We start from the raw sequence: 18,649 nt of genomic DNA, 5'->3' as shown, positions 1-18,649 counted from the left end.
TAGAAAAAAACTCTATAAGTTTGTTTTTATAATTTGTTCACTCTCTGAGATTTTGATTTTTCAAAGGAATTCAATTTCTGAGAACGTGGCAAGAATACCAAAAAGAAAATTCAGTTTCTGAAGTTTCTGTTGGTTTTAAGTAAAAATATGTTTAGTTTTAGAAATTATTTCTGTTTATATTACTCCATTGAAATGTTATTCAAGTTTTCGAGAGCTCACATATTTTCTAATACTTCCACGAGTTTTTTTTTTACGAAAGAAAAAAGGGAAGATTACTCAAATAACACTAAATATTGTTTTTATTACTAGATTAGCTTATAACTTTTTTTAATTACAGAAATGTTTTTCATACCCATAATGCCCTTCTTTCTTTAAGTAACAAAAAACATAATTACCAAAAATGCCATTTTATTTTTTTTGCCACGTCACTTAAAAAAATATATTTACGAAATTGCCACGACGGACAAATAAGTCTGCCGATTTAAATCTGTAACACGTTATGGCAGTTTATCTAGGCTATCGCAGATTTATAACATACAACAGACTTATCAAAAAAGACTTTATTTCGTCAAAGACTTTCAGTATAAGTCTACTATTCATTACCATAGATTTATTTAAGTTGGCAGTTTTTTTGTAAGTTAGCAGCCTTTTCATAGCAGTTTTCTTGCGTATGATAGCAGGTTTTTAATATGTCGTAGACTTTACAAAGTAAACCAAAATGTTGTCGTAGACTTTTTTTGTAGTTTGGCATATTATTTCATTTTCGAGGTAGCAGACTTATATTTGTTTCATTTACTTACAGCAAACATTTCGAATAAGTATCCTTCGTGGCAGACTTATAAATTAATTACAAAAATAACTCTATTTGATAGCAAGCTTTTATGTACTGTGTAGCATATTTAATTTTACGAGGTATCAGCAGACCTTTTAATTTGGTGGATTCCGGTTTAGTAAATTAACCAATTTTAATTAAAAAATCTGGTTAACTTATCTAATTCAAAAAAGGGTTAACTAATGAACCAAAAAACAATAACTAACCTAGGTCACGATTTATGTTTAGCCGTAACATCTTCTTCTCCCACAAGTCACGATTTCTATTTTTTGACAAGTGGATTACGCTCAAGTTCCCAAGGAAAATTTATGGAGGAAGTTATAGCAGTTTGTGGCCAGTGGTTACTGGAGAAGGAAAGGTGGATGTTTCACGTTGATAAGAGAAGAGGAAGCAAAGTTATTCCTGTAACTGACAATACAACCTTCGAAGATATGATAAACATGGTTTATGAGGACTACGGGTTAGATAAGAGAAGTATTTGTATCGAGTTGAGTTACATGCTCAGTAGGAAGAGTTTGTTGAAGCTAACTCTTGACACACCACCAGTGAGAATTGGGAATTTCCGTCAATTACAAGGTTTCTTTCGTCACCTGAAGTCTGACCACGTTCGGCTATGCGTGGAGGTCACTTGCAGAGTCAATAGGAAGACGATGGAAAAGAGCACTCATGGAGGTGTCGTGAATCAATCTGATCCTAGTCCTGCTGAAGACTCAGACACCGATGGAGAGCGGTTTGACTATTGTGATGATTCAGATGGTGCGACATCAGATGATGAGGACTTTATAGCCTACGGAGTACCTCCAGGAGTAGATATAAATACGAAGAAATGGCACACGCCAAAGGTGGGGCTAGCAACTACATTGAAAAAAACAAAGGCTGTAACTACGCATGTCAGACAACAATTGAGTTCACTAAATATAGTTGTTGGCCAAAGTTTTGAGTCCAAGTCTGCATTGAAAACAAGACTTCAGATGCTGACGGTAGTGCAACAATTTGATTACGATGTCGACTACTCAACACCTGATCTGTTAGTAGTAAAGTGTTGGGTTAGAGGTTGTAGTTGGAAATTAAGAGCATCACCAACAAGTGATAGTCCTCACTTTACTATACGCGGCTATGTTTCAGAACATACTTGTTCAGTTACAGAAAGATCAGCTCGTTGCAGACAAGCAACACCAGAGATTCTTGGAGCTTTATACACTGAATTCATTGGTGGAGTGGAGCCAAGCATTTTGCCCAGTCATGTGATGCAGTCGCTTAACATGTGCTTTGGAATAAAGATTGACTACTGGAAAGCTCATCGGACGCTGCAATATGCAAGAGAATTGGTTAGGGGATCTGCTGAGAGTGGATATCATGATTTACCTGCTTATCTACACATGATTAGGGAGGCAAATCCTGGGACATTCACTCGCCTAGAGGTAGATTCTAGTGACAGATTCAAGTATCTTTTCCTCGCATTTGGTGCTAGCATCAAGGGGTTTCCATTCATGAGGAAGGTTGTTGTTGTCGATGGCACATTCTTGCAAGGAAAGTACAAAGGGACTCTACTAATTGCGTCATCACAGGATGGCAATTTTCAGATTTTTCCAATTGCATTTGCGATAGTCGATACGGAGAACGATGAATCATGGAAGTGGTTTTTCAGACAATTCAACTGTGTGATTCCAGATGACGAAAAACTTGCTATTATTTCAGATAGGCACAAATCAATTGGAAATGCAATTACCCATGTATATCCAAAGGCCAGCCGTGGAGTTTGCACTTATCACTTATACAAGAATGTGTTGGGAAAGTTTAGAGGTCGGGAGTTGTTTGGCTTGGTTAAAAAGGCAGCAAATTCATACAGACTTTCAGATTTTGAGACCATATTTGAGGAGATCAAATCTATGCATCCGGCATTGCATGGCTACTTGCACAAAGCAGATGTAAGGAAGTGGGCACGTGCTCATTTTCCTGGTGATAGGTATAATTTGACTACAACTAACATAGCCGAATCTATAAATAGAGTGCTTTCAGATGCAAGGAGTTTGCCCGTTGTAAGACTTTTAGAAGCAATAAGGCAAATGATGACGCGCTGGTTTTCGACTCGGAAGAATGATGCATATTGCATGAAAACAACTTTAACTCGTGGAGTAGAGAAGCTTTTAGAGGTAAACATGAGTTTCTAAAATGAACTATTATTTATGGAACACAAAACTAACATTGCAGACATACTTGTGTAGGGTCGTGTACAATTCGCTAAGCTTTTAAACGTACAACAGATAGATAATCACCAATATCAGGTGTCAAGTGTCTCATCTACAAACATAGTGAATCTGACTCAGCGGAGATGTTCATGCCGCAGATTTGACTTGGAAAAATTACCTTGCGTTCATGCAATTGCAGCAGCTGAGGCGAGAAAGTTATCAAGGATTTCACTGTGTCATCCATACTACCGTTCGAACTATTTGTACAATGCTTACTCCACAGCAGTAATGCCAAGAGATTCTGAGACGCAGGTACCTGACAATGTCGAAGGCAAAATTTGTTTGCCACCTGAAGTTCGACAACCACCAGGGAGACCCAAAAAATCAAGAATGAAATCTTGGTTTGAGAAAGTTGAAAGTAATAAAAGCCCAAGAAAAGAGCATAAATGTTCAATTTGTAATCAGGTTGGTCACAATTGTAAAACATGTCCTGTTGGTTAGTCAATTTGACTGACTTGTTTTTTTGTTTCTGTTTGTACTTGTTTCTTGTTTCTGCTGAGACAATTCAACTCATTTTTTCTTGTTTCTGGTTAAACTATTTACTCGTGTTTCTGCTGAGACAACTCTCGGGACTTGTTTCTTGTTTCTGGTTAGACTAAAATTAAGTGACTCAGAGTAATAAACAACTAGTCTCAAAGTAATAGTCACCCATACGAGTTCTACTTAAAATTCATAATCAAGTTACACAACTTCTAGTCATCAAGTAGATAATGATTCCAAAACATGAAACACTACGTAGCAGTAAATAAGTTTGCTTTCTAAAACATGAAAATACTACAGACCCGAAACTTCATCATAGATCTCAGCAGCTAACTTAATACGCATTGATGGAATACACTGGTCAGAAAGTCCTTCAAAACCACAGCCAATCGCCTTACACTCTATATACTTCAGAGCGTAAACACCACAATCACCAGGGATTTTATTCTTGGGCACACTTTTAAGTCTTGAAATCTTGAACTGCTGTGAACTCTTTTTCCTATCTGGAACCATTTCATTCAGCAATAGAGGAATCATCTTCATGAAAGGACGACACTCTTCTTGTAGATCCGTGATGCTTGGGACAACTGTCTGTATGCTGTCGTAAACATGGATTATTTTCTTCAGAAGATCCACTTCTAAAGCGACCCAATGGTTACCATTTATCAAGTGGCAAAGAAACAATCGATCCACATCCTTCAGCCACTGTCTGTTGTTGGAAAACTCTGTAGGATAATTTCCATTGAAGACCTTCTTGTAAGTGTCGGAGAACTTCCATGTCTTAGGATCGTATGTCTTGTAGTCTCTGACCCACGACTTGACAAACCAGTGGTCAAGAAAAGCGATCCTTGATGAAGAGTATGGTGACGGGTCCTTCATATGTCTTTTATGAAACATAAGCATTGCAGATGCCATATTCTGTCAAAAAAAAAATGAGTGTCCGTTAGCCACCCAAATTCGACGTAAATACAAGAAAAAATAAGAAACTTACAGAATCTGTTAGCCACCCGGATTCATCTGTTTCCCAATCATCTCTTGGCGTTATTAGCCTCATGTAGAAGTGAGTGTCTACATCATTATCACCACTGAAATGAATAAAAACAAGCTCAAGTTAGTTTAACAGTAATGAGAACAAATAAGAAATGTTAGTCATCACACTTACGCAATATTGTGCAGATAATCTAGTAGCTTCTTAAATTTTGTCTCATCTACTTTAGCTAAAGGATCATGGTAGGCTTTAGAGACACCTGTTATGATCCTCTTCACAGTTGAGTTCCCCACATATGGATACACTTGAGTCTTTGTCAGCTGTGGCTTGCGTTTTTGCAAAGGTCCATCCAAGAATGATGCTGCCAACTGGTCTAATGTGGCATCTAGTTTACCATATTTGTTCCTGTCTTCTGAATTAGACCATGTTTCAGCAGAATCTCTGAGTTGTGGAACTACATTCTTCTCCTTCTTCACTGTTTTCAAATCTCCAGCGGCTTTTTTTGCTTGATTTTTTCCAACAACCTTCTCACCATCAGTGGCAAGTAGAACATGAGACGTTAGCTTGACCTCTGAGTTTTTGGCTTTCTTTCTAACCACACATTGCACTGCTGCAGCATCCAAATGTGTTGGTGCCTTGTCTTGGACCATCCATGACTATTTCAGTATGTAAAATAAATAACAAGTTAATTTTGAGTAGTTAGATACTTTGAACTGAAATAGATATACTAGTACGAGAAGCAAAACACTAACGGGGTCATTGCTGTTGACTTCATCTTCTTGGTTTACAAAGTGTGCATCATTTTTTGGGGCAATGGCTTGCATCTGCTCTCGAAGTATAGCAACATCTTCTTTTAACGTTGAGATTTGCTTCGCAAGTACCAGCTCGGCTTGACCAACTCTTGCATTTACTTTTGCCTCAATCGTTGTGTCTACGGCAGTCAACACCTTCTCAGCAACTATTTTGTCCATACTTGCAACCGTTGAAGTCAGTGTCTTCACTGCTTCAATTAAATCATGCTTGAATCCATCATCTCCATCGAACCTAAGGCCGGATCCACATGCATACTATAAACCAGTAAACAAACTCAGTAACAAACATTAAACATGTACGTAAAAAAAATTTATATACTCACATCAGATGTCCTCTCTTTTGGCATTTTTTTCTTGAGACACGCTTCACATTCGCTCGCTAGTTTTCTTTTCGCTTTGTTTGCTACTGGTGCATTACGTGTGTTCTGGTTCCAATATGTATCATCGAGCTCGCCATGTAGAATGTCTGTGATCAAGTTGTGAAGATCATCATCAACCTTGTCCTCCGGCCATTGAGGGTATATCTCAGCTTCTGATTTGACAATGAGATGTCTGACTCGTACCTACCAATCAAGTAATGTAAAGATATGTTAGTATTTTAATATGTCAAGTGATCACTTTTTAATAAGAGCTAACAATCATGAAAAAAAACTTAACCTTCTGATGGAGACTTTTCTCCTTTTTATAAAACAGATTCCAGTTTATGCGGCAACGGGATGCAGACCAAGAGAGAAGAGGAACCTGGTTACCCTCTATACGATTCCCATATTCTTCTCCAATACCAGGTATCGACTCATACACCCAGATTAGGAGAGCATGTACGCATCCGCGAAGAGTATACTTGTTCCTTTCTTCAAATGAAATAACTTTCACTGAATTTACTAGGCTAGAAAATGCGACACGTCCCCAAGGGTATCTCTCAAATGCTTCTATGTCTAGAACTCTCTTTGCTTGTTCCAAAGGAATTCTACTGCCAGGAGAGATGCCAAGTACTCCAATAGATAAGACACTGAGTAAGCCAATCATTCTTCTCTTCTCAAATGACCAATTCCTAATCTGAGTTAACAACAAGCGCAGCTCAGAAAACATAGGACCATGTGAAGGAGACACACCAATCTCTTCCCAAAACGGCTTATGATCAACCTCCACCTTATCATTTATGTCGAAAGGCTCACAATTAAAACCTGTAATCTGACCAAACTCATATAGAGATAGCCTAATTGGTTGACCTTCTATGATAGACCATATCTCATGGATATTATTAACCACCAATTGGTTTGTCAATAAATGGTGAACTGCCTTGGCTGACCATGTATAATCCATCTCTTTCAACTTCACAATAACTCCAACAGATGATGTTTTAATGGATTCCCACGCATCTAAGCCAACTGCTTCCTCGACCATCTGCAAAGCAGCCAAGTGAGAGTTGTGATTCATGCTTCGATGTTGCAATGGACATTTCCCCTCTTCATACAACCTTGGTGGATATGTTTTTGCACTGTTTGATAGAGTCATCTCTCTGTAAAAAGTATAGAAAAAATGTACAATGTAGTTAGAAAAACATATGTTTAATTACCAACTATCAATTAATAATATATGAAAAAAAGATGCAATCCAACCCGTAAAATAAAATTCAATGATACCCAGAACCACCAAAATCAAAAAAATTTTGCGACTTACCCTTGGTGGCACGATTTATGTGTCAACTAAACAGATTGAGGGGGATGCGAGTTTGTACTACTGAAGTAATCAACGAGAATAAGAGTAGAAAGCCACTTACATAAGATGGAACTCTCGATTTCGGAAACGTAATTTTGGATCGTCGGATTTGCCTCTCTAATTCACTTTCCCTTTGTGAATCCGCAGTTTTTAGTGATAGAAAACGGTGCCCGAAGTCGGAATCAAGGAGAAATCAATTCAGAAACAAATGAGCCTTGATTGTTGAAGAATTGACAATTTGGGATTTAGGGTTCATGTCTATTGAGAAAGGGGAAATCTTGGAGTGAAAGGGAAAAGCGTGGAGTGATACATTTTTGGCTAAGGGTTTTATTTTTTTTATTTTTTTAATTACACATGTGTTTAATGAGATAATGGGGTATTTCTGAACTTTTGTAACATATCACGTTTTTCTTTTTTTGTGTGTGTTACTCTAGTAATTTCTCATAAAATGTATGTTATTCTAACTAATTTCCCAAGAAAAAATTGAATGACTATAAAGACTAACTGAGACCATATTGTTTTTGAAAAGTAGATAACAAGATAACGAATTGCCCAAATAAAGTGTTAAATCATTTTTTTTAACGTTGATTTATTATGATATTACGATTATGAGAAATATTACATAGACAATCCGACAACCGACAATACTACTTGCCTTATAAGGATCTACGCCTAACTGCATCACCTGAGCCGTCCTATGAAGATCACGCCTAACCAAGTTTTACTTGCACCATGTTGAGGATTCCTTGTAAGCCTTTTCTCTGTAGCATGTATAATTGTTTAATAAATCGATTTCTCCGGGAATTGAAATAGGACCTGCTGGTGTATAAGCATTAATGAACCCTTAGTCAAACCATTAGACCAAGGGGGTTTCCACAAGATTTAAATCATCTAGTAACGAACTAAGTTCCAGACCAAGCTTCGACTTAGGAGAATACTTTAGGTATAAAGAAAATATAGCTAGCACTATCCCAGTGTTCCATGTGATAGTGAACTTTATATGGCGTATTCAGATATTTGGTTCGGTTTTGGATAGGAACCATTCGGTTCTAGATATATCGAATAAATCATTTTATATCACTTAGATACTAATAATTTTTGGCGGAAGTTCTTCAAACATGCACTAGGATGATTAATCTACCTCCCACTGGTCTGGTAACTCCCTTATACCCATGGATTTTTTGGGTTTTGTGGACTAGTAGGAACCAGTTATTGTTCGAGGATAAGTCTTTCTCGGAAACAGAGAGGATGCTCAAGGCTATAAAGGCGGCTGTGAAATGGCAGGAGGCGACCAATCTCCTAACCGCGACAAGGCTCCCTACCAAGAAACCAAACTCTGTTTCACTTAAAGACTGTCCACTTATGAACTTAACTCCGCAGATACCAGCAAATACCTCAGCTCTGTATACAGATGCAGCTTGGAATAGAACATCTCTGGCAGGAGGCATGGGATGGGTAAGCACAAAAGCTGGCGGCTCGGTTCTATTCAAAGGAACTGTGACTCGTCGAAATGTGGCCTCAGCGCTCGTGGCAGAGGCTATGGCTCTTAAAACAGCACTCTTGGAAGCTGTCTCTCATGGTCTAACAGACATAATCTGTTTCTCAGATTCTAAGTGTCTAATTGACCTCATCACAAGAAAGAAAACTGTGGTGGCTCTGCAAGGATTACTCCATGACCTCGGCGTGTTGAGTGATTTTTGTAACTCTATCTCATTTTGTTTTATCCCTCGGGGCCGCAATGAAGTTGCAGACTCTCTTGCTAAAAATGCTCTGTTTTGTTTGTCAAACAACCCGAGTGGGAATAACTTTTCGGTTGTAAACTCTGTTTTTAAGTTGATATGAAGAAGGTTTGACCAAAAAAAAAAGATACTAATATTTTTATATCCAATAGATACTAATGAGATTTTGGTTCGGTTTCAGGTACCCGTTTAATATATAATCTAATATATTAGTTAACATGTTAGTGTAAGTGGTCTAGTGGTTATGCACTTACATATTTGTCAATCTAACCAGACTTCGAGTTAGTAAAGTGCTAGTTTTGTAAGTATTTAATGTATTTTAATCTAAAAATATCACATCTATATAATATAAGAGAGTACTTAAAAGATAATATGGTTTGGTGGTTATGATGTTTTTACTCTTCCTATCCATCCGGGTTTGAGTGGGTTTGATGACATTTTATCTTATATAAAAAGTTGAAATTTGTTTTTTCGGATACTCGAATACCTTTTTCGGATAATTAGATTTGGTTTTTGGTCCGGTTTCTGTGCCCATGGCTATGGTGTATCTAGTTAATGTCATCTCAGATTAACTTAAACTGCGACGTTCTTTTCTTCTACTATTAAAAGACTCGTTAATGTCACTTTTTTTTGGTCCGCCTCATGGAGAACTCTATTAATGTGCCCTCTGACGAATTTAATGCACTAATTCATTTTTATAATTTGGTCGATTAGATTAAATCTAAATTAGTTTTTAATAGCAACTATATAAACCTTCATGTGCACTTTAAAAAAGTAATTATACAAAGGTGGCTATAAAAAGGCTACTAACTCCAATTTCTCAATCTTTTTATTTGAATAATTCGGATTGCTATCGAAATTTATTTTAAAATAATCAGCTTTGCTTATTCGTTTCTAAATATGTTTGATGTCCGTGGGGGCAGTTCCCACGCGCTTTGGTTAACTTTTTCTGAAAACATTGGTAAATGGGTCTCCACTTTCAACAACTTTCAACCATATCAAAAATTGATACACATTGCCATTTTAATTCAAATCAATATATAATGACACATAGATACTGCGACCTGTCACTGATTAACACATCCCTATAAGTACTCCTGTCTTCTTAACCACTCTTCAGACACATAAACAACCAAAAAAAACCAAAAGCTTAGATTTCAGACAAGAAATAATGAAGTTCGGGAAAGAATTTTCGTCGCAGATGGTGCCGGAGTGGCACGAAGCTTACATGGACTACAATCATCTCAAATCTCTATTAAAAGAGATCGTCAAATTCAAACGCAAAAACAATCCTCCCCACGGTCACGGCCATCATCTCCACCGGAAACTGACTATTTACCGAACATTCAGCGGCTTACTGGCAAAGTCGGGGAGAAAGAGACATCCCCACGGCCACGGTGGTGCACAGATCGGTCCATTTTCAGATTCAGACGACGACATCGAGGAAGGAATAAAATCGGCGCCGATTCTGGTCCACTCGGCGAGTCACGGATACGAGACGACGTTTCTGATGGCGGCGGAGGAAGGAGGAGAGTACGAGACGGTGTTTTTCCGGCGGCTAGACGACGAGTTCAACAAAGTGGAGAAGTTTTATAAGGAGAAAGTTGAAGAAGTGATGAAAGAAGCTGTGATGCTTAACAAACAGATGGATGCGCTGATCGCGTTTAGGGTGAAAGTGGAGCATCCTGATGGTTGGCCGTGGGAGGAGCGGACGGTGGAGATGACTCGTTTAGCTTCTAATGTCGATATTTCCGCCGCCGCCGTCGCAGCTTCTACTCCCGCCGGTGCTAGATCCAGTAAGTAACCTAACTTAGTGAGTCGGCGATGTGCAATATAATCGGTTTTATCGAACCGTAGCTGTACCGAGTCACTATATTGAAAGTGATAGCTTGATAATTGATTCCGATTTTCACGGCCCGTAACACGGGATGGATTGAAATTGATTTTTTTTTTCTGGTTATATTGATTATAAATTTCGGCTATGTAGAATTGTTATGTACCGAGTAATATTATTGAACCTTGATTATTTCGAATTTATGTCGAATTACCTAACTTAGTGAGTTGGGTCCGTGACTGTGCATTCTCACCGGTTTGATTCTCGGGTTTATAGAACCGTGACCCCTACCAAATTTCTAAATTGACATCTTTTTGTTGAACCGACTAGCGACAGCTGTTAAATTGATGATTGCTTCCGGATTTATCTGACAGTGACACAAAGGCAACATTAAAAGGATTTTAAACGTTTAAAACTTAAAACCTTTTGTTTTGGATAAAAACCTTCAAACTAAATATTGTAAAACTTTTTCAAACTAACTTTATTTAATGAATTAAACCTTATCAGATCATAATTATCATTACTACCAATAAATCTTTAGTTTAGGAGTTTATACATTAAATAAACATTAGTTAGGGGTTTTATCTTTAAAAATCAAAGTTTTATAATATTATTTAAAAATTAATAACTTAAATTTTTAAAATTAGAATTTTAAAAAGTTTTTGTAAATATAGTTTGATGTGTTCTTAACATCAACATTATATATGTATAAATTAAAAATGTAAAAAATCCAGAAAATATAATAAAAATTATCTAAAGATTTACTTGTAGTAAAATTACTAAAAGATTAAAAATATAAAAAACAAGAAAATATAATAAAAATTATATCTTGTCTAATAAAAATGTAATAATAAATTTTTAGATAATTTTTATTATATTTTCTGGGGTTTTACATTTTTAATTTATACATATATAATGATGTTAAAAACACATCAAAATCATACATTTACAAAAAAAGTTAAAAATGCTAATTTTGAAAATTAAAATTACTAATTTTTATATAATATTATAAATATTGATTTTTTAGATTTTTAATGGTAAAACCCCTAAACTATGTTTACTTAATGTAGAAACCCCTACATTTTTAATTTATACATATATAATGTTGATGTTAAAATTATTAAAAATTTACCAGTAGTAATGGTAATTATGATCTGGTAGGGTTTAATTCATTAAATAAAATTATAAAATTAGTTTGAGCGTTTTTATTTTAATGTTAAAAATCTCATTTAAAATGATTTTTTTTCTCTCTCTCTCTGGTTATTTCTTCGGTTTGATAAATGATTGATTCGGTTTTATCGAACCATTGTAAACCGAATCACTCAAAATTGAAATCTGATTTATTTCAAATGCCGGTTTTGGTTGCAGTGAAACTTGGAGCACAAGCTTTAGAAGCAATACAGGAAGGAGGATCAAGTAAAGCTGGTAAATCCGACGAAGACGAAGATGAAGATGATGTGGAGAAAGAAGAAGATAAAGTCGTTTTCGAGGACATAAGTAGACTAAACGCTGTAAGACCATCTTCCATCGAGGTATTGGACCGTGTCAAGATCAACAATACGAAAGAAACACCTCGTTCCACAATTAAACACGTTTTAAAGTCCTCGAACCCGGAGATGAAGTTCAGCAGAGATAACCTGAGAAGAGTCGAGGAGAAGCTCAGACGCGCCTTCGTCGAGTTCTACCAGAAGCTTCGGCTACTCAAAAGCTACAGCTTCTTGAATGTGTTGGCGTTTTCCAAGATATTGAAGAAGTATGATAAGGTCACTTCGAGGAATGCTACAAAGTCTTACATGAAAATGATTGATAACTCTTACCTTGGTGGCTCTGATGAGGTAAAAAAAGAAGAATGTCTTCCCTTTGATTCTTATTATGTCTCTCCTTTTAGCTGATCTTTTCTTGCTCCTACTCCACTGTCGTCACAGGTTATTAGACTAATGGAGCGTGTTGAAGCTACGTTCATAAAGCATTTCACCAATGCTAACAGAACAAAAGGAATGAACATCTTGAGACCCCAAGCTCAAAGAGAGAGACATCGTATTACATTCTCCACAGGTACAATCATATTTTATACTACCTCAAAACATTTTTATATGGTTTGTATATTTGTTGTGGAATTACCTCTTAAATCCGTATTTATACTACCTCAAAATGATTTTTCTTTTCCCTCTTTTGGAAAACTATATACCGAGATTTAAGACATTTCCAGAACCAAAATTTTTTTTTATGTTGTCTCCTTCAGCCTATGCTAGTCAGTTTCTAATTTTGGGTCTCAGTTTTCAGGTTTCTTGGGTGGATGCATGTTTTCTCTAGTAGTGGCTCTATTCGCCATCATACGCACCCGGAACATATTGCAGGAGGATGGCCACAAAAAGTACATGAACACCATGTTCCCTCTTTACAGGTAATCACTACTTACTCTCTATATCTACTAAATTGTACCAAACATTTTAAGGTGGAAAACTGTTTGTTTGAATCCACTCTTCCTTCCTTTGTTGTTATTGCAGCTTGTTTGGGTTCATTGTGCTGCACATACTTATGTATGCTGCAAACATTTACTATTGGAGGCGGTATCGAGTGAATTATTCATTCATATTCGGGTTCAAGCAAGGAACAGAACTTAGCTATAGACAAGTCCTACTTGTGGGCTTCAGCATTGGAGTTCTAGCCCTTCTTTGTGTTATTGCCAATCTTGACATGGAGGTTGACCCCGAAACTAATGATTACAAAGCATTAACCGAACTTCTTCCTCTTATCCTCCTCATTGTAAGTCCATACAATTTTTTTAAAGAACCAGCTTTTGAATATATGACGTTATTGCTAACATGGTTTACTTTGTGATCTAGGTTATGTTTATAGTTCTAGTCTTACCATTCAACATCTTCTACCGCTCGAGTCGCTTGTTCTTCCTCACATGCCTCATTCATTGCCTTGCTGCTCCTCTCTACAAGGTAGAACAGAAACTAAAACGATCTCACTGATGATGATAAAAGGCTCTTGTCTTAAATCTTGATTTTTCGCATTTATCCTCATGCAGGTAACTTTACCTGATTTCTTGTTGGGAGATCAGTTAACAAGTCAGGTGCAAGCTCTTAGAAGCGTCCAGTTTTACATATGTCACTACGGTTGGGGAGATTACAAACTCAGACAAAACACTTGCACTGACTCAGACACCTACAATGCTTTCTTATTCATTGTTGCTGTCGTCCCATATGTCTGCCGTCTCCTTCAGGTACCTTCAGAAAAAAATCTAGCTGTCTGTTGTTTCATTCATATTATAACATTTGCTTAAACATGATCTCTATGCAGTGCTTGAGACGTCTATTTGAAGAGAAAAACGCAGAACAAGGATACAATGGGATCAAGTACTTCTTGACTATAGTGGCTGTCTGCTTAAGGACAGCTTACAGTGTGGACAAGGATAATCAATTTGTGTGGAGAATGTTAGCTGGGATCTTCTCAGCTATTGCTGCCATTTTCTGTACTTACTGGGACTTGGTTTTAGACTGGGGTCTTCTCAACAGGACTTCTAAGAACCGTTGGCTCAGGGATAAACTCCTTATTCCTCAAAAGAAAGTATACTTCATCGCCATGGTAAGAGCACTTATAAGCCCTCATCTTGATAGATCAAAACTGATTTTTCTATTTCTTAAAAAAAACAAAACTGTGCAGATCTTGAACGTCTTGCTTAGATTTGCGTGGGTGCAGACCGTACTGGATTTCAACTTCTCCTTTATGCATAAACAGACGATGGTTGCTGTTGTAGCTAGTCTAGAGATTATCCGACGTGGGATATGGAATTTCTTCAGGTTAGAGAATGAGCATTTGAACAATGTGGGGAAGTACAGAGCATTCAAGACGGTTCCATTGCCGTTCAACTACGATGAGGATGACGACAAAGACAACTAGTTGTTCGGTCTCTTGTCTTGAAACTGTCTAGTGTCAGATTATTCAACTATATTCATCCACATCGAGTAAGAAAGAAGACTGGGTATACAAAAGCTGACCCATCAAAGATCAAGAAGGAGATGTTAGTCTCAGTGGCTTGTAAGAGTTTTTTTAGACGTTGTGGTTAGTTCTAGGACTAGGATTTACTATCTAGTTGATGGGAGGTAGAGAATCCATTAAGCAATGTACTATGTATTTCTCGTTTTGAGTTTTTTTTTTTTAATGTCATAAGTTTCTCATGTATATAGAGATGAAAGACACCAAAAAACAGAACTAAAAAAATGACCACTCTCTAATATTATTGCATCAAGAAAAATACTCAAAAGGTTTCACTGAAGGAAACATTAATGGGTATTGAGAAAATAAGTTGAGTATCTTTTTAGGCCAAGGTTGCTTAGTTGAAACAATGTCCTTTTGTTTGTTCTTTAGCTGAAAATGGATCAGTTTGATACGTTGAATCAAGAATCCTCTCGTTGCTATAGACATATGCTGAAGAATCAGGTGGTTGCCGACAGATAAAACTTTTTGTCTCATCTTTATCTTCACCTTGTCCATGCATGATTATTGAGATCATGACAAGATGTTCTTCTGTGAAGGAGACCAAATCTTTATAGGGAAAGTCCCTTTTGGTTGATCGTGACGATAGACAGAGAGGATTCTTGATTCCTCATGTGAGACATTGTGAGGATATAAGCTAGGGACTTAAGCTAGTATGATTCTCTGTTGTTTGTTTGTGATTATATGATGTATACTAGTGGTTTGTCCGCGCTACGTGCGGAACTGCTATTTATTGCAGTGGTATATGTTTTGTATTAATTTTTACTTGTGTTGTATGACAATTATTATCAATATGACTTCTTTTAATTTTTTACAACCATTTATTTTCATATTATCTCATTTTAATTATTGTAATTTATTAATGTTGTGAATATTTGATGAACGGAAAACAACTTCCTCATTTGATTTAGTTGACAATTTTTCTCTAAACATAATATAGTAGTAATGTGTATGTTCTTAAAGTATCGTTATTTAATTTATTATGTATTCTCATCTTTTCTTTTTCATGTAATTGTGTTCATTTCTAAAGATGTTAGTAACATATGTATTTGATTTAACATGCTAGTAGTTCTTCGCACATTGAACACGAAAGTTTGATGGATTTTATTATTTTGATTGGATACAATAATTTTTGATTTATGCTTTGTGTTTTTCATTGTTTTGCAATCATTTTAAAATTTGTGTTATTGGTCTTGCAAATTTGTTATTTTATATTTATTGTTTGTTTTCTCAACTATTTTTAAAATATAGACTTTAGTTATATATTAATAATTTGGTTGTGGTTTCTCATGAATTTGGTATTAAGTTTCTTTAACTTGAGTTTGTGACAAAAAAAGAATAGAAAACTATTCTTATGTGTCACATTATTTATTAAAAAACTTGTTTATTTTGGTTTGATGAAATGTAAAAAGCAATATTTTAATATTTTATATATATTTTTATGAAAAAAATTCTATAATTAGGTATTTTGGGTTATATTATGGGACACTTTCATCTTTACCATTTTTATGGGACCACTTTTTATCTCTACCACGACTAAATGAACATTTTCAAAAATACATTTTTCATTAAGGGTATGACTGGTTTTCCCGCTACCACCCGCAAACGCAGCTTTTGCGGTTGGTAGCGGTTGCTGGCGTTTTGCAACAATCGCTCAAACCTCTCTAAACTGCTCCAAATCGCTCCAAATCGCTCTGAACCTCATAAATTCAAAAGCTGGTTCCAGCTAGCGTTTGCGGTTGCGGGCGTTTGCGGGAGGATAAAAAAAAATTATTTTTTTTCCAAAACAATATAAATACAAAAATAAAAAAATTCAATAAAAAAATTAAATTGAAATTATAAAAATGCTAAAATATATCAATTAAATTTTAATTAATATTATAAAACTTTAAAATAAAAATATTTTCTATATTTTAAAAAAAATTAAACTATAACTTTCTAAATATAAATTTTATATTTATTATAATATTATTATTTTTGATATTTTTATAATTGTATAAAATGTAAATATTGTTAATTTATTATTTAACTGCTGATGCATTTGGTAGTTGACCAGTCATAAGTATCCCGCAAACGCACAAATTTATAACCGCAGAACCAGTCGTACAAATCTCTTAAAACCGCTAGAAACCGCAACCACCCGCATCCGCAAACTCCCGCAACCGCAACCGCAACCGCTGCGGTTAAACCAGTCAGACCCTAAGTGGCAAAAGACTTTTATACTTTTGTTATTTATATATATAATAAATTATTATTTAAATAAATAAGTAAAAAATAATAAAAATAAAAAATAAATAAAAAATTATTTTTTATGTTTTCGAAATATACTATTTCAAATTCGAATTTTTTATAAATATTTTTTTTGAATTTTATTTTTTCAAAATTTTTTAATTTTTTCAAAATTTCTTTTTAAAAATTGAAAATTATATTTAAAACTATTTTTTAAATTATATTTTTAAGTGTTTATTTATATATTTATTAGAATCTTAAATTTCACATTCCAAAAACTCTACTCCACTTCTCAAGTCTAAACCCTAAGCCTATATTAGTTAATCCTAAGGGTATAAATATTTGTTACGTTTCATTAAAAATTAGATTAAAAGTGGTTAGTGTAAACATAAGAAATGTTAATATAAATGTAGTATTTGTGGGAATTTACCTTAAATTGTCTATTTCCATTTATTTTTATTCTTTTACTTAATATATTTTGCTTTTTTTAACTGTTTTTAATCAAATCTCAGCCGATTATGTATCGATTATTAGTTGTGTTTCGATCATTTTGTTTTTTACTATTTTTTAAAGGTTTCTTTTGGTGACTAAAAATTTAAAGTAGTTTTTCCGTTGCCTGAGCTTGATTATTCCAAATAGATTTCTCTTGTTTTCGTTCTTCTGTAAACTTTTTTTTTATTACTTGTTCAAATTCTGTGTTTGGTAACAAAAATATATAAGATTCATTTTCTATATTAAAAGGTTGTTAGAGTGGGATTTGGTGAATTGTGAATATCAAAATTGTAAACAAATTTATTTTAATTAATTTTCTATCTATCTTCATAATTATTTACAGTGGATTATATTATGAGTTTTTATTTAAATATTATTTATTTATAGGAAGATTGAACTTACAAAGTTTGATCCAATTGAAAGAAAAATATTGATTAAAATTATTCATAGGATTTGAATGTGTTTTAATAGATTTTTTCAAAATGATAAAAGATGAAAAAGGTAGAAATTTCATGAACTGAAAAAATAATGGTGATGCTTCAATTTTTTAAAAAGTTCTCCTTAAGGATCCGTCTTCACGTTCTTCCTCAGAGTTTTCTTAACTCTCTCCAATCCAGAACTCACTGGTCAAAACGCAGCCATTGTGTATATCATATCTTTCATCTGTGTAATCGCCCCTGCATCTGGCTCGACATTATCTGACAAAGAAGTCGAATGTTGGTAGCTGATGTTTGAAGAACCAATTCTTTCGTTCTCTGTTTTTGGTGACTTCAATTAATTCTCATTGTATGTGAGCTTGAAACTTCCTTTTTCAAAATCATCTTGAGGCTTGGTAGTGTTCTGTTTCTCTTCAACGACTTGGGCTTTGTTGTTGTCTTTGTCGTGAGCTATCTGTTATCAGACTCTGCAGATGAGACTTCACCAATTCTCCAAAGAGTCGGACAATCTGAGAAAAGCATAGAAATTCCTTCCTCGTCTTCCGTCGAGGAGTTGTTTCTGTTCATCGTCGCTAATAACAAAAAAAATCGAGCGATGATGGGTCAATCAAAGTAGCTCTGTTTACAACATGATGAATCTCACCAATGACTCGAAGATCAGACATGAAAAAGCTGCTCAGATTCGTGTTAGTGAGTTGTTGAGAAGAACTGAGTTCTTGCGCCATAAGATCATTTCCTCCCCACGTTAAATCTGATCCTTAATGCTGCATGATTTTGCTCTCTCGGGTCATTCCATAGATCCTTCCATTGGATCAAATACAGCCCTGAGAAAA

At 35.2% G+C, this 18,649-nt stretch overlaps 4 protein-coding genes across 7 annotated transcripts; 3 read left to right on the top strand and 1 right to left on the bottom strand.

Annotated features, from left to right (window-relative positions):
* The first annotated feature begins 1,140 nt into the window (after positions 1-1,140).
* LOC103839683 lies at positions 1,141-3,003 on the top strand. Its single transcript, XM_009116176.1, has one exon. It carries the CDS (start codon positions 1,141-1,143, stop codon positions 3,001-3,003), a length of 1,863 nt encoding a protein of 620 aa, XP_009114424.1.
* Positions 3,001-7,609, bottom strand: LOC103839417. Of its 3 annotated transcripts, XM_009115921.3 has the most exons (8): positions 7,142-7,602; positions 6,019-6,880; positions 5,685-5,924; positions 5,302-5,616; positions 4,724-5,205; positions 4,553-4,646; positions 4,061-4,479; positions 3,001-3,199 (listed from the first exon to the last, which is right to left on the bottom strand). In XM_009115921.3, exons 2-8 carry the CDS (start codon positions 6,874-6,876, stop codon positions 3,196-3,198), a joined length of 2,412 nt encoding a protein of 803 aa, XP_009114169.1. In that variant the 5' UTR covers positions 6,877-6,880; positions 7,142-7,602; the 3' UTR covers positions 3,001-3,195. The 3 variants fall into 3 exon arrangements, with proteins under 3 accessions (XP_009114169.1, XP_033136380.1, XP_009114167.2); XM_033280489.1 differs by lacking the exon at positions 3,001-3,199 and having other exon boundaries at positions 3,743-4,479; positions 4,727-5,205; positions 7,142-7,609; XM_009115919.3 differs by lacking the exon at positions 3,001-3,199 and having other exon boundaries at positions 3,743-4,479; positions 7,142-7,607.
* Positions 7,610-8,208: 599 nt separating this feature from the next.
* Positions 8,209-8,922, top strand: LOC103839684. Its single transcript, XM_009116177.1, has one exon. It carries the CDS (start codon positions 8,209-8,211, stop codon positions 8,920-8,922), a length of 714 nt encoding a protein of 237 aa, XP_009114425.1.
* An 803-nt stretch (positions 8,923-9,725) lies between these two features.
* On the top strand, positions 9,726-18,649 carry LOC103839418 (phosphate transporter PHO1 homolog 5). 2 transcript variants are annotated; one of them, XM_033280493.1, is made up of 10 exons: positions 9,726-10,615; positions 12,022-12,488; positions 12,579-12,708; positions 12,937-13,057; positions 13,161-13,419; positions 13,500-13,604; positions 13,691-13,885; positions 13,963-14,247; positions 14,326-14,489; positions 18,396-18,649. In XM_033280493.1, exons 1-10 carry the CDS (start codon positions 9,991-9,993, stop codon positions 18,430-18,432), a joined length of 2,388 nt encoding a protein of 795 aa, XP_033136384.1. In that variant the 5' UTR covers positions 9,726-9,990; the 3' UTR covers positions 18,433-18,649. The 2 variants fall into 2 exon arrangements, with proteins under 2 accessions (XP_033136384.1, XP_009114171.1); XM_009115923.3 differs by lacking the exon at positions 18,396-18,649 and having other exon boundaries at positions 9,991-10,615; positions 14,326-14,900.

The sequence above is a fragment of the Brassica rapa genome, chromosome A09, assembly GCF_000309985.2.
Source record: "Brassica rapa cultivar Chiifu-401-42 chromosome A09, CAAS_Brap_v3.01, whole genome shotgun sequence".
NCBI classification, from domain to species: Eukaryota; Viridiplantae; Streptophyta; class Magnoliopsida; order Brassicales; family Brassicaceae; genus Brassica; species Brassica rapa.
The sequence above is the reverse complement of the archived record's forward strand: the minus strand, read 5'-3'. Positions and strand labels throughout refer to the sequence as shown.